Source organism: Maniola jurtina, chromosome 17 (assembly GCF_905333055.1).
Source record: "Maniola jurtina chromosome 17, ilManJurt1.1, whole genome shotgun sequence".
NCBI lineage: Eukaryota > Metazoa > Arthropoda > Insecta > Lepidoptera > Nymphalidae > Maniola > Maniola jurtina.
Window position 1 is genome coordinate 11393302 of NC_060045.1, and position 16729 is coordinate 11410030.

Sequence of the window (16729 nt, forward strand, 5' to 3'; positions counted from 1 at the left end):
TTTCGCTTTTTTGTGTCGTCAGTCGTGATTTTAATTTTTTAATTGCGACTTGTTAGTGATATTTTTGGTCCGCAACAGCTGATTTATGTATACGATCTAGTACAAAAGAAGAGTAACAAAACAAAAATGGCTCGTAAAAACACGGATGTAAATAATTACATGACACCCACACCTGTGGTACAGTTAGTCATTGAACTTATGGGGTAGATGACAATGGTCGCCGTGGCGTCACGGTGTCTACCCGCGTTTCCGGAGTTTGGGCGATTTCGTATTAATAGGCCCATGTTTAGCTCATTTTTGGTATTTCGTACCTACTAAGTAAAAACGAAACACTTATATGGAATCACCTTGGTCTAAACATAGTCCGTTTTTCACAGCCATGGAACCCTGAATCTGACACATTACACATCTATTAAAAGTATGCTTCAGGAAAAAGCATATTATACAATCGAAGTTTCTGTGAATAGCAAACAAGTATGGATTTGACTCATTCCAGCAATGCGCAGGGCTGCAATTGTATAGTATGGCATATTATTGAACAGTTTAAACGAGCAACCGCCGAATTTCTTGCTGGTTCTTCTCGGTAGAGACGGCAAAAGGTCCATAGGACATTATTTTTCGGTTTAAATGCATGTTACTATTTGAGCACTAAAGCTTGGTCCTGCGTCTGATATCTCTTCGGTCGTGTTCGATTGCCGTTCCACCGAATTATGAAAATGAGAGAATAAGTGTAGGCCGTGTTCGTGCTAGTGATGTAGATTTACTTTGTGATTAGATTTTAAAAAGATTTCCTCATATTAAAGTTCAAGATCACAGAACCTTATTAAAAATGGCTTAAATAAAATTAATTAAGTATTATTAGATTGAATGTAGGTGTCATCATCATCATCATTATCAACCGACAGACGTCCACAGCTGGACATAGGTGTCTCTTGTAGAGACTTCCACACACCACAGACTTGCGCCGCCTGAATCCAGCGGCTCCTTGCGACTCGTTTAATGTTGTCTGTCCAACACCTGATGAGGCCTGGGGAGTCTTTCAACTTTGCGCTTTCTGGTGTGCGATCGTCATTTCAGCACCTTTGGATCCCACCATCTACCGGTTTTTCGAACTATGTGCCCTGCCTTCAGCTTCGCAACCCGTTGAGCTATGTCGGTTACTCTGGTTTTCATCTATTTTTGATTTGATTACGTAGAGAAACTCCAAGCGTAGCTCTCTCCATTGCTCCATTGATGTACCTACTTAGGTTCCATACCTAAGTAGGTACATCGATGTACTACGTATTTAATGAATGAAATTAAAAATTATAAGTACATTGATGATGGTTTACGCTTAAGAAAATATTAATGTTTACCAACTCAATTAAAAATGATTCCCTAGCTCTAAGCTCTTACGTCGTATAAAGAAAAGCCCTATATTATATTATGTTGCCAGAGGATCTAGATCGTTTAGTTAAAACTAAAATCTGCCAAATTGTAAGATCTCAAATCACGATAGGTACCTACCTATAATCCTTAATCTTAAGTGCAATCCTTGCTTGTATTTTCTGTATCCAGGCTGTATCCAGTCCATTGAGGCGTATCCAGTCCCGTAACAGAACGCGTACTTTATAAAATAGGTTAATTGGGTAACGGAGCGTAGCGTTGTACGGAAATTGAGTTATTTGCTTTGAAATGACCAATAATTCTACATTCATCTTTTATTTATAGAAACCTAAATAAATTTGATTTAAATTACAAGACATTCATTTAAATATTTATATTTTATTTAGAATATTAAAAATAAATAACAAGTAGGTACCTATTAAGTACGCAAAATTTTAAGCGGTGAAAAGCTGTAATATTTTTGTATACAGCGGCATCTAGCGTGGAGTAGATAAACCATTGACAACATTTTATTTGGTAGTATGCTGAGGTTATGATAGATGGCGTTGTTTATTACACGTAGCGTTAGATTGTGTGCGTTGAAGTCTTTTGTTAGCAAGATTGAGTTATTCATTAATTCTATGAGCAAGCTTTGAATGGTAAAATAAAAAAATTGTTCTTCCAGGCTTTTATTTCCACAAAAAATAAAATACCTACGTAGGTACTTATATATAAACAATAATATTATTATAACGTTTGAATATAGATTATTGTTCTTACAAATTGAAAACTGCACTTTTCACTACTTTCTTTGTGTTTTTTTCCTTTTGTTTGTGATTTAATTTTTTAGTTTAGTACGGGAAGCAAATCTATATTATGAAAAAGTTTCGTATTTTCCCTATATTACATTTTTTTCGTAGACTGTAACCAACGGGCTACGAAGCGGCTACGACACAACTTTAGATGTTTATTTCGTATAGGTTAATGTAGGTACCTGTACAAATCTACACTAAACAATTTTTAAAAAAATTCCTAATTTATCACTCATCATATAACCTAGTTTTTATCCCGAAAAACAATAGGTTTGTTCGAGATAGGGTTTCCCTAGTATTTTGCAGGTACTTTCACATCACGCTACGGTCTTGCGCCGCCTGAATCCAAAGGCACCCTTTGACTCATTTGATGTAATCTGTGTAGGTTTAAAACGTCTGTTAAATCATGAAGGCTAATGATGGAGACTGCGTACCGGTAAGTGCAGTGTGGAACGACCTCCAGTCCGCTGGACCGATGACCTGAAGAAGGTTACGGGGAGCGGGTGGATGAGGAAGGCGGGGGACCATTTTTGGTGGCACGCTCTTAGAAAGGCCTATGTCCAGCTGTGGATGCATACAGGCTGTTGGAATGGAATGAGGAAAAATTTATAATGTAAGGTTTAACATTATCCTTGTCTTACAGGAGCGGTCGACTGGCTGTCGAGGGGTGGTGGTGCGGACGCGCGATGGCGGGCGGGCGCGCCAACAACGGAGCCCTAGCGCTGCACTACGCGGCCGCGAGGGGCTGCCTGGACTGCGTGCGGCTGCTGGCCAACACTACACCTGACGTGTCGTGAGTACCTAGCCTACTTCTGTACCTGTATAACGATGGCCACCATGCAAAAACTTTAAAATAACCCTCCAAGTGCGAGCCAGACTCGCGCATTGAGGGTTCCGTATTCGGATATTTTTTCCGACATTTTGCACGATATATCAAAAACTGTTAACCATAAAACTAAATAAAAATCTGTTTTAGAATCTACAGGTAAAGCCCTTTCATATGATACCCCACATGGTATAGTAATTTAACTATAAAAGGTGAAAATACTAATTATTTGTTCATAACTACATTTCAATTTTTTTTTTGATGTAAGCACAAATTCACTGTTTTTCGGATTTTCCCCTTATGTGTGCTATAAGACCTACTTACCTGCAAAATTTCAGGATTCTAGGTCAACGGGAAGTGCCCTATAGGTTTTCTTGACAGACACGACAGACAGACAACGAAGTGATCCTATAAGAGTTCCGTTATTCCTTTTGAGGTACGGTACCCTAAAAATTAAAAAGTACATGCAGTACAGAACCTTTCGCGTGCGAGTCCGAATCGCACTTGGCCGGTTTTTTGAGTACCATTGGTCATTATTTTCCTAGTAAGTACCTACCATCTTTATAGATCAAGAAGCTATTATATAGAGTTACTGTAATGATTGTGTTTACCGCAGATTACTTATCTAGCTCGCTACATTAGTCACAGCTAGGCTAGCCCACTGGAGCGTGAGATGTGGTAAGTATATGGGTGCAGGAGTTTTTGTATGTTCGTCCGATAACTGTCCGATCACGGCAGCTAACGGGCCTTGAAACTGTTTGTTTAATAGTTGAATGTTAAATAAACCAGCGTTTGACCGTGGCTTTATCCGTGCGATTTTTATGATCTCCTTTCTCTTGCTCTAGGCTCATTTAATTTAGGGTCGTTTCTCTATGTGCGTAAGCGCCAGGAATTTGTCCTAGGTTGTCATTGGCGAGATGTATAGGGCTTGACATTGGACCACCATGTGGCTGGGGGTTTTTCTCTCCCTCGTGGTTTGGTAGGGATATTCAGTACTTTCAAAATTCAATTCATTCTTGAATGGAGAAAATTCTCAGGACAGGTCAGTTTACGAAGTAGCTCAATGAACTTTTGGAAACTGATCTACGATCTACGGTATTGCGCGAGAGGTAGGTATTCCGAAGCGCACGTAACGAACGGCAAACATTTATGGGCAATTACAAAACCATTCTTTGTCTATGATTATTCAATGAATATTCCCGTCTCATTTTTCTCCAAGCGTATATAAAGAAACGCCGTGGTGAAAGCGTTACCGAATTAATTGCGCTTATCCGCGAGCAGTATCGCGCAATCAGAACATCTTCACACTCCGCGGATCGCTACCATGACTATGTGAGCCTGCCACTTTTGTAACATTGACTGTCTCAATCAGTTCCTAAACTGAAGGATTTCTTAAAGTTAAGGATTTAAAAGATTTCTGTCGAGGATTTTAAGTTCAGTTTAGAAATTTTGTGATCATTTTCTTAAGTCAAAAAAATGACAGTAACTTCCAAAACGAAATAGTCCTCCTCCTTTCCAATTTTCTCCTTTCTTTTATTTATGTTAATGTTCATTTGGTAATTATTAATAAATACTGACCTATATTGGGCGAGATATGACTCACACATCGCGAAAAAAAATTTTTAGAGTGCTCAATGCAATAAATTACTGGAAATGTTTAAAAAAACTTCATAAATATTTTAAAATAATTCCCCATTTTAAAAGATTTTAACAGGAAAGTATTAATTAGTAGTAATGCAGTATCAAAATTAAAACTGAGATATTAATAGGTATGACTCAACTTATTAATTATGTAGTTAGGCGATTACGGTGAAATAAATTGCATTAATACATATAAGTAATAATATTATTCTTGACATTCTTTAAAAAAAAAAATTTCAGTAATTGAAATAGCAAGCTTCAGCGTTATACCAGTTCTGGTATTTAACCAAGCATTTGATTGTAACTCAGATTAGTCGGACGACCAGCATTTTCACGGAGCGATTGATATCACCTCACAGCTAACCCCATTTATAAAGAATTAATTTAAAAAATAAGAATATTAACCATTTTAATCATGACTAACACTCCCCTTTCCCCTCCAACTAAGCGTTAAGCTTGTGCTAGGAGTGGGTACGACAATAGTGCAACGGCTGGGGTTTGAACCGCCGACCTTTCGGAATTCAGTCCACTCCTATAACCGTTGAGCTATTGAGGCTTCAATTAGAATTGAAAAAGAATTAAATTTACTTTCTTAGAAATAATTTAGATACAAAATGGTTTATCAGCACAATATAAGAATAGAAAATAACTTTTATATTCAAATAAACTTAAATGCTTTGAATCATCAATTCAAATGAACCTCAAGTTTGGAATACTCATAGAGTTTAGAATCCTTCCGAGAAAAACTAGCAAGAAACTCGGCGGTAACTCTTTCACAAATTTCAATTAACAATATTAAGCTAGGCTACATACTTAGTAAGTAATTTCTAATTAATTATATTAAATTTCTTAGTAAATAATTATATTGCTGGAGCGGGTTGCGTTTCCTACTTTTTACCCAAGAAAATTAAAGAAAAATCAAAGAAAAATTCCTTGGGAACCCACGGGATTTTCAAAAACCCAAGTGGATGAAGGTGCAGACATCTAGTCTATACATATAATAAAATTGTAGAAAAGTGGTGTCTGTACAATGGAAATATATAAAAAAAAGTAGCAGGGGTTGTTATTATATCGATGCCGAACCCGAAATTGTAATAAATTTTTTTTTGTCTGTTTGTCTGTTTGTCTGTGTGTTTGTGCACGCTAATATCAGAAACGGCTTATTCGATTTAGATACGGTTTTCATTAATATATTGTAGTAAGCTTCACTTAACATTTAGTGTTTATTTCATGTCAATCGGTTCATAAATAAAAAAGTTATGTCAATTTAAAGAATCACGGCGAACATTTTTAACGTACGGAGTACGTACTACACGCCTCGCGCCTGAGCGTCCGTGGCTATAAGTCACTATTCCACGCAAACGAAGTCGCGGGCACAGCTAGTTTCAAATAAATTCTAACACATCCCGTGCGAGTAAATGACAGAATGTAGTCTATTACTTTATATTGGTTATTTTACTGGTTTATAAGTACCTCCAAGTTTGTATGGAAAATATATAATAACTATTTTCTTATACGAAAAGACATCTCTAGCATTGAATTACCCGTCTTAAATAGTACTCATTATAAAAATAATGCTGTAGTTATAGTAAGTAATTATGTAGTTACGAGTATATTATTATTTATAATGTAAAGTGGAGCAGTGATATTTTGATAGTAAGCAGTGCCATGTTGCCTCTATGAATTGCAATCATGATAAACCTATTGCCGGCCCACTACTGAGAACAGATCTCTCGGAATGAGAGAGTTTAGGCCAGTTTACCACGCTGGCAAAGTGCGTTGACAGACTACACACACTTTAATAACTTAAAATTTAAAAAACCCCCGACACAAAAACCTCTATAAGAAAACTAGAAAAGAGCTGATAACATTCAAACGTCTGAACCGATTTTCTTCGATTATAGCTAAGAACACTCTCGATCAAGCCACCTTTCAAACAAAAAAAAACTAAATTAAAATCGGTCCATTCGTTTAGGAGCTACGATGCCACAGACAGATACACAGATACACACGTCAAACTTATAACACCCCTCTTTTTATTGGGTCGAGGGTTAAAAACACTTGGAGAACTCCCAGGCATGCAGGTTTCCCCACGAAGTTTTCCGTCACCGTTAAAGCAAGTCACATAACTCCAAAAAGTTAGAGATGCGTGTCCGGGATTGAATCTCTGACCTCCCGGATAGAAGGTCACATAGTCCATCTTACCACCGCTAGGTATATAAATCTAATACTAAGTAAGGTATTACAGGTAGGTATATGGTTAAACAAAAACCTTTGTCGAAGATTATGAAAATTATTCTACTAATATAATTATAAACGCGATATTTTGTATGTATGTATAGATGGATGTGCTGAATGGAGATAGATTATACCTTGGATTAACACAGATTAACACATAGGCTACTTTTTATCCCGGAAAATAAATGAGTTCCGATGAGATTTTTAAAACCTAGGTATATCCACGAAACGAAGTCGCAGGCATCAGCTAGATATAATTTTCATAGTCTACAATTTTTTTTTAAATTATCACATTTGTAATACCTTGCTTTATATTAATATAAAAATATATGAAAATTATAATTAATAATCTCTACTTTTCCGAATATAAATGAATGATAGATTAATAATATGTAATTTTTAGTATCGCGTGCGGAACTGGTATTAACGGAGCCTTTGGAAAATAAAATATTATGCAAAAACAGGTTGTGAAGCTCTATAAGTAAGTGGGTAAGAATTATTTCCAAGCACAACCAAAGCGGGCACGTTGCATAAGAAAGCGGGTGATATATGGGATCACATTGTTTGTTGTAATTTTAAATGATAATTACAAATAATACTTACATAAATGTACTATAAGAAAATTAAAACAGGACTTTAGATTGAAAAAATCCACATTAAATATTAAATATTATTAGAAAGGTATAATATGTAACGATTTGAAGATCTCGTTTTTATTTTCTGTTAAGAATAATAAGGATAAAAAGTATATAAAAATATAAAAAAGGAAAAGTACACCTAAAAATATAAACAGTCGAAAACATGATAAAAAGTAATTTATGTCACTCTCCAGATCTTTAGCTATATTCATGCAAAAATTACGTCAGTCCGTTGCTCTGTTGCGGTGAGATTTAAGGACAAACCAACACACTTATGGATTTATAATTATTTTTACTAGCTGATGCCCGCGACTTCGTTCGCGTGCATGTTTATTTTTAAAAAATCCCGTGGGAACTCATTGGTTTTCCGGGATAAAAATAGCATGTAAAAGTGTTAATCCAGTGTATAATCTATTACCATTCCAAGTTTCAGCCAAATACGTTCCGTAGTTATGGCGTGAAAGAGTAACAAATATACACATAAGCTGTCGCCTTTATAATGTTAGTGTGATTAAATAAGGATTATGCAAACAAGTCAGCTGTTTAGTAGAGCCATCTCTATGAGCTAAATAACTGCACCGATATACCTATTAATTATGTGCACATCACACTTATCAGAAACTGGAATGTTTACGTAAGATTTTCCGCTACCGCGTCCCGCTAAGCCCATTTCCAAGCCCACTACCATAATCAGAACTCATTTGTTCACCTAGAAATGCACTTAGTCGAGTGAAATTGTACTCTGCGTGCGCTCGTTCCGAGTGCAATGTGTGTGAGTGACCGATTGGACTTGCTGCCTAATTATGTATCTGTTGATATATTTTTAGTCTGTGGTTAACTTGTGGTGACCTATAAACGGAGGTACTTTTTAATGTTAAGGAATCATTTTAGGTCTTTTTATTACTTCTTTATTGAAAAAAAAAACATATCCGGGGGGCATTACAGTCGCCCAATTCAGACATTATTTTCATAACCTGGGGAGACCCCCAGGCTATGAAAATACAAACTAAATAAATTTATATAAGTAATTATAAGAAACATAATTTTCGAAAATAAAACTTAATTCTGTTGGAATTTAAAAAAATAATTATATAATGATATTATTAAGACGTAATGGTTCTGTTAATAATTTCAATTCATTTAATATTATTGATATTTATTAGGAATACTATAGTATGAAAGTTATACTTAACCATTTAAAAGAAATCCTTATTATTATTGCTAGTAAAACTTATCACAATTAGAGAAGTAAACAAAGTTTTCACATAGTTTTATAGGTAATAGATTTTTAGTTTATTTTATCACAATGAAAAAGTAATGAAAAAGTAACCAATAAAGTTTTCACATATTTTAAAGTTAAGTACTAGGATCTTAATCGGTATTAAAACGCTTCAAAATGAAACCAAAAACTTCTCTTAAACCTCGCGTTAGAAATCAACAATTTGAAAACCTTTAAATCGATTTTGAATCCATATTCTTCGCTTTTATTACATTACGTCTAAGGTGAAAAAGCACAGTTTTTACTTATAATAGAGAAAAGTTTAGTCGTTACGCCGGAAGAGATTAATCAATCTACATAACGACAATATTTATCGAGGTCAAGTGCACGTAACAATGGCATTCGTAATCTGAATACAATAAGCGATTGTCTTATATATCTGTCAACATAAGATGCATTGCTTGCACCGCCCTGCTACGAGAATGATCTGTTCTTATTAATTTTATTTACTTGTGACTTTTGTTTTTATCGATTATGTTATAAAAATCAATCAATTGTTTATTTACATACAAAATTAGGTATAATAGTAACTGACAATTCTATAAAATAAATTTAGATTAAAAAAAAATTAAAAACTGAAATAAATCAAATTAAACCTAAAACGTCAAACCTTATGTTAAATATTCATTAGTAAAATATTTATAAAATTCAAGTCAATATACTTTTAATTGATCAATTTAAATATTACCAAAAATGAAGGCTTATTTACAAACATCAAAATGTTATTAGGGGTTTTTATCCCTAACCGTGGGTTTGCACTGACGAATCATTTGCCTAAAAACTTCAAAAAACAAGTTACGATTTTTGTCACGTACGAACCTGTTAAACATTCAGATGTTAAATGTTTTTGATTCAAAATCACAGTAACTAATATTTCTTACTTATGCACGTGTAAATGCATTCAAACACGAATCTTCTGAACTTCTGACTAATTGTCGATTAATTTTTAAGTATTCAAAAGCGCTTAATAAAAAAATTATGTTCATAAATAATTAAATTGTTTAATTCTATTCTAATTTATTCCTTGCCGTTTCAAAATTAATTAAGTGTGCTCTTGCTTTAGCATTCACTTTCTACTTAAAAATGTTAATTAATTGGTTTAATATAATTTTAAATTTTTCTTCTTATTAATCTAGTGATTGGCTACTAGGCTTAACTATAAAATATGCTACTAATATTGGAATATACAATTATTATAATCTTTATTTTGTTTTACTGTTAGCATCAGCTCTTAAGTTATTTTAATTACTAATTAAATAATTAAGATTCTTAAGATATACTTATTACATCTATTTTTATCAAGATTTATGCATAATTTGAATATTTCAGTTAGATTTTAGGATTACTAATTTATTCACTATGTGCAATTTTTTTTTTGGATAGAGTTCATTCTTTAAAATTAGTTTGTATACCAATAACCACTTCAATTATTATACTTATATACTTATAATAGTTATGTTTATATACTTTAAGTTTACAGTATTATCTATAAACTATAATCTTGACCTTTAATCTAGCGTGTAATACGTTCAAACATTTTATATATCAACTGAATTAATAGCATTTTTCGGTATAATCGACGCGCGTGATCAAATGTGCCGCCCGGTTTCCTCTCAGCTATTCGTGTAAATTTTCTGGTGCATATAATGGATTACTTGTCAATTGGAAAATGCATTTTATATTGTTTTTATATGAAGCGAGCGCATATAAGCGGTTGGTTTCACTTGTGATGGACATTTGTCGTAATATCTTGCGCTTGCTGCGATTTACCATTATATATGTAGATTACAATATATTATATTTAAAAAAACGTTAAATTAAGTTGGTGATGATGTAGGTTAGATATACTTTTAAATATATCGTGCGTTTCAAGTACATATAGTATGTTTAGGCATTATAGTGATGGGCAAAATAATTATCAATATAAATCATGACGTGTCCGAGTCGTTATTGAGTTTTTAGATGCTTATTAACACTTTTATGTGATTAAAGAAGATAAATTGAAGATTTATGATCATAGCGAGAAATTAACTTTAATTTTGTGAGTGTATAGTGATGTGTGATTTTGTAGACGGATTTTTACTGAACAAGAGATTAGGAATACGGATCTAAGACAAATGAGAAAGATTACGGATATTGAGTAGAAAGAGGTTGTTTTCTATTAACTTTTAAGTGATTACACTGAATTGATATTAGTACTTACACTGTGCAATGTTAAACTTAACCACAGACTAAAAATAAATCATTGACAGGATAAACTGAAAACTTTTGGGAAAAAGTTTCAACTTGTGCTTATCGAACTTGAAAAAGTTCGTTAAGGATTTTGAATCCGGAGTGACTTTATACGGTGAGAAAATAATTGTGATGGTTTAAAAAGGAGCTTGATTTCGAAAATAAAGATGGCGACGTGTCCCCGACGAGAGCGCCCTCTGCGGGCGTCGACGATGAGGCTGAAGTATTCTAAGACCATACCAGCGAGCACTGTCAGGTAGGCTCATCAAAATCTTGTTTTTCTTATTTCATACGAGCCGATGCCCGCGACTTCGCCCGCGTGGATTTAGGCTTTTCGAAATCCCGTGGGAACTCTTTGATTTTCCGGGATAAAAAGTAGCCTATGTGCTAATCCAGGATATTATCTATCTCCATTCCAAATTTCAGCCAAATCCGTCCGTTAGTTTTTGCGTGAAGGAGTAACAAAAACACACACACACACACACACACACACACACACACACACACACACACACACACACACACACACACACACACACATACAAAGTTTCGCCTTTATAATATTACAGTGTGACTTACCTATCTGAAAAAGTCAAAAATTACAGTAATTTTGGCAGCCTCGCGATGATTTGCGATGTCTAGCGGTTGTTTTTTTATGCGTTAATAAGTTACCTACTTATTCAAAGGTGGTGGTGATGGTTACCTGGTGGTAAGTGATTAAGCAGTTTAAAGTGGAAGCGGGTTAATTATATTCATTAACCACAATTTTAACCATAGAATTAACCACATCAACATACCACCGTTCCACTACTAGGCATGGGTTTTTTCTCAGACAGAGATGGGTTATTCCATAGTCTACCATGAAGTGCGGATTGGCAGACTTCACACACCTTTGACAACATTATGAAGAATTTTCAGGCATACAAGTCTCCTCACGATGATTTCCAAGTATGATACACTAGAGGATGCCCGCGACTTCGTCCGCGTGGATTAAGGTTTTTTAAAATCCCGTGGGAACTGTTTGATTTTCCAGGATAAAAAGTTGCCTATGTCAATTACAGGGACGCAAGCTACCTCGGTACCAAATGTCATACAAATCGGTTAAGCGGAAGGGTTTTTGGGAATCCCGTGGGAACTCTTTAATTTTCCGATAAAAAGTAGCCTATATCCGTCCCCGGGATATAAGCTAACCCCGTACCAAATTTTGTCAGAATTGGTTAAACTCTTGGGCCGTGAAAAGGTAGCAGACAGACAGACAGACACACTTTCCCATTTATAATATTAGTATGGATAGTATATATAATTGCTTAAAACGGGCATAACTCCGAAAAGTTATAGAAGTGCGTGCCCGAGATCGAATTCTGGACTCCCCCGACGAGGCAAAAGTTTAGCTTAGACTATCATCGCCAAATTACTAGCCAGTAATCGCTCTTGTTAAAATTAAATTCATAGCAGCCCATTAATTTTGTTAGCTAATACGTCCAATCAAACAATTAAATAGCTCGTACGAAAATTATGCACAGTGTAAAGTCATCAATCTTAATTTTCTATTGAAGTTAATAATGCAATAAAATATTTAGGCTACATCATACTTTGATCTACTTTTTATTTAAATATAAATCTTATGTAATATTACAAATGATATGATATTATTACCTATACCGATATGTTAAAGAGAAATTGCACCAATCATTTTTCCATTACAACGCGTATGGTACGTTCTAGACTAAATAGGTTTCTCTAAATTACTTACTTGCACGGTATGTTATATTATGTTATGGTTATAGATTGCTCCATCGCTTGATTAAGTAGTAATCATAATTATAATCAGATAGTAAGTGTGGGGCGTTTTTTAAGTAGAGAGTCCAGTAGGTAACTAGAACTTTGCGCCATAGGAGAAGTATAGTACACTCCCCAGCGCCTTTCATACAAACGTAATTTGGTACTCATTTGAATATTAACCAGGCCTACTCAATGAAATTTTGTAGAAATAAATATCTGTATCTGTCGTTTTCTATATTTCTGTAAAAAAAAGTGTAGTTTTAAAGTTACACGGACTCAAAGATTTACATACAAATCATTTAGCCGGTGTAACTTTGAAACTAATTACATAATTTTAATGGAAATCTGACCAACCATAGACACAGATATTTGTTTCAAAAACGTGTCTACAAAATATATTGAGTTTGGTTGGTTGATGTCCAAATGAGAATCAAAATACGTTCGTTTGAAATGCGCTGGAATTACTTTTCAGAAGAAAATAAGGGATACATAATTAATTATTTTCAAACATTCATTATGCCTAATATCCTCCTTTTCCTTTACCTTAATAAAAGTTTGAAGCTTTAAGCTAGTAGGTAAGTACCATAACTCAGCGATTGATAGGTACTTATTTAACTATAAAGTTTTTTCAGGGAAAGAGGAAGTATTCGATTGACCGTTGAGTAGGTTGTTTGTTTGATCATATAACTATTTGGATATTTTCGTGCACGATGTGATATATATGTCGCAGGTATATTGTCAAAGCCGTGATATTATAATTTCACTAGTGATATTATTAAACGTTAGATTGTCAATCGACGTCATTTCTCACAATTTAACTGCTTGGTCTTAGTGTCATTATAATGCCACGGGGGCGTTATAGTGATATTGTAAGGCAATGATATTTTGACAATTTCACTGGTCGTTAGATTATGAGGCCGTCTCTGATTGGTCCGTTTTCGTTGCAATTATAGAGTTATAAATAAATAGACACGTTCAAAAAAATCACAAACTTTATGGTACTACTATTATAGAATATACCTACATAGCTTCTATGCCAATCATTTTTGTAGCAACTTCATTATTCGATTTCGTAGTACAATTTCGATATATCCAATCAGGTATTTCATTTCGAAATGAGGTGACCGGCACTTCATTTTCATACATTAGATCACTTTCCCTAATTATACCTGAACTTACATGATTATTCCTTACTTGCATACAATTAAATGTACCTATTGTGTAACAATATAATACGGAAACAACTTTATTGTAACAAAATTAGAGTTGAAATTAGATTGACAAACGTATCCGCTTTTTTGTAGATTTATTACAATTTACCGCGTGTATAACAATAGGTGTTTTTTACAACGCCATCTGTTGTCGGGTAGAAATGATGGGAAAGTGTGTAAGAAAATTGAACATTGTCTAACAGATTTTCTCCTTGTTGACAATGTATAAAGTAATTGTTAATGAATTATGTAGCTTCAAAGGCGAAGGTCAATCGTTATATTAAGCTTGCGTGTTTAGATATTACTATTACCTATTGTTTGATCTCCACACATTAAAATAAATAGGTAAAGATTTTCCAAGTCGTACGTTGTTACTTCTTCAATAGTAGTTCCTTAACTGTTGACTTTCGTGCCGTCTCTACGCAGTAGAATCTGTATTCCTAACTGGTGGTAGAGTAATTATTATGTAGCATAAGTGGCATAAGTTATCCTACGTGAAATAAAGTTATTTGAATTTGAATTAATTCGCAAGCAATAAATCCGGGTCGGTTATTGAAATAAAAACAATTGTAACTGACCCGGATTCCTTGCTAGCAAGTTTAAAATAATTTTGATACAAGTACTTACCTAGCTATAAGTTCTTATCTTGTGTTCAATTTTTTCTGTGGCATAAGTCATACTTATTTAATTGTGATGCATTAAATTTTTATGAATTTGCCACCCTTTTCATTATTTTCTCCGCGCAAAGTCATGGTACCAAAAATTGTACGCTTTTATTTAAGTTTAATTTGTGTGCAGTTTAAACGACTCTATCTATACTTTTTTTATAATAAAACTAGCGACCCGCCCCGGCTTCGCACGGGTGGACACTACCACGAAAAATCCTATCTATTTTCCGGGATAAAATATAGCCTATACGGATTCGGAAGAATCCCTCTAAGTAATGGTAAAAGAAATTTTGAAATCGGTCCAGTAGTTTTTGAGCCTATTCAATACAAACATACAAAAATACAAAGGTTTCCTCTTTATAATATTAGTATAGATAGCCAGCAAACGAGCAGGCGGGTCAGCTGATGTTAAGTGATTACCGCTGCCCATGACATTTGCAGCACCAGAGGTAGGTACCGCCCGCGCCGATTCGTTGCCGGCCTTTCAGGAAATTTTTGGTCCTACCCTTGAATAATCCCACGTTGTAATCTAGTAGGAATGCTTATTAAAAATGTGAAATTAAGTATGTCTTTTACGTATTCATGGCCCATCCGTTTCACTGATTTTGATGTTTCGTACAGATCTAGCCTGTATCCCGGGGCCAGACGTAGGCTACTTTTATTTCCGAAAATCATGTTTCTAGAAGAATTTCAAAAACCTAAATCCAAGTAGAGTGGAAGTTACGGGCATTAAGTATCTAGAATTATGTAAAACTATCATAGTATTTCACATAACTCTTTTACCTTAAAAAAAGGAAAGTCAAAAGTGAAATTATGCCAATTATTCTAACTCTTCAAGTTATAACAACAAAGACTTAAGTATTCTTAGCAAAAAAGGCAATAAAACTACAATGCTTTTTGTAAAAGCCGAGATAAGTGCAAAACATGTGCATTATCTCTATGACATAATAGGCATACGATAAAGTTATTACAACTAAAGTTAAAGTTATTACCCACACATTATATACTTTTGTGAGGCCATGGATATCATCTAGTTCTATATACATAAGTTTGTGTTAATTTAATTTTGCCATGTATTTTTTTATCACCGTCTTACTGAAATGAACTTAATATAGGTACCAGTGCGCTGGAAAAGGTGTCATTCAAAATGGCAGTTATTTGTCTGCCGATTCGGAGTGCCCCACCGATCGTACCGGGAATTTAAATTGGCACTTTGTGTCAAATGGTCTTCGTGTTGGCACTATTTTAAGAGGGGTCTCTCCGTCACTCGCTCCATACAAACGTAGTTCCAATTTCGTTTGAATATTAAACAACCAAAGTCAATGAAATTTTGCAGAAATATTCTAGAAACTAATATCTATGCCTGTAGTTTTCCAGATTTCTGTTAAAATATTCGGTTTCAAAGTTACACGGTCTTAAAAATTCATATACAAATCTTTGAGCCACTGTAATTTTAAAACTACATATTTTTAGAAAAATCTAAAACACCACAGGCACAGATATTAGTTTCTAGAATACCTATGTCTGCAAAATTTCATGGACTTTGGTTGCTTAATATTCAAATGAAATTGGAACTACGATTGTATGGAGTAAGTGACGGGAGAGAGCCCTGTTAAACAAATATTCAAAAGAAGTGTTTTAAACATATTTGTTATTTATTTAAGAAAACTGTTTCAGTCATTTTTTATTGTATTGTTTCCAACCCTAGTCATCATTAACATTTAATTGCAAGTAACCTCAAATGACGCTCACTGCATTGCTATCAGCGCAAATTCAAATGCTTCAAAAACAAGTCGCCAATACCAAGTCAAGCGCACTTGTATTAGTAGAAGTCAGTGAGTCAAGGACATTCCTGTAACAAGTGTAAATTAAAAATTTATAACACCCCCGACGATCCAAAGTATTTGAGTTTTCCAAAACATCATTTTCAAATAAATAATTATGTATTTAGGCAACGTCCATCTTGACAGCTTGACATTTGTCTATTGACATAATATTATGAACCTAACGGTTATCTAACCTTCTTTTCTACAAGAA

At 34.3% G+C, this 16729-nt stretch overlaps 1 protein-coding gene across 6 annotated transcripts in view; it reads left to right on the plus strand.

The window, feature by feature from the left end:
- The window catches only part of LOC123874064 (espin), an 88234-nt gene that overhangs the window by 29460 nt on the left and 42045 nt on the right, over positions 1-16729 (plus strand). For 5 of the 6 annotated variants that reach the window (XM_045919228.1, XM_045919227.1, XM_045919225.1 and 2 more), the window contains exon 2: positions 2821-2970. In XM_045919228.1, the coding sequence (XP_045775184.1) occupies positions 2864-2970 (107 nt within the window). In that variant the 5' untranslated portion in view covers positions 2821-2863. Of the gene's footprint in view, positions 1-2820; positions 2971-11069; positions 11288-16729 lie in introns of those variants that run through there. The other variant, XM_045919229.1, reaches the window with a different exon arrangement.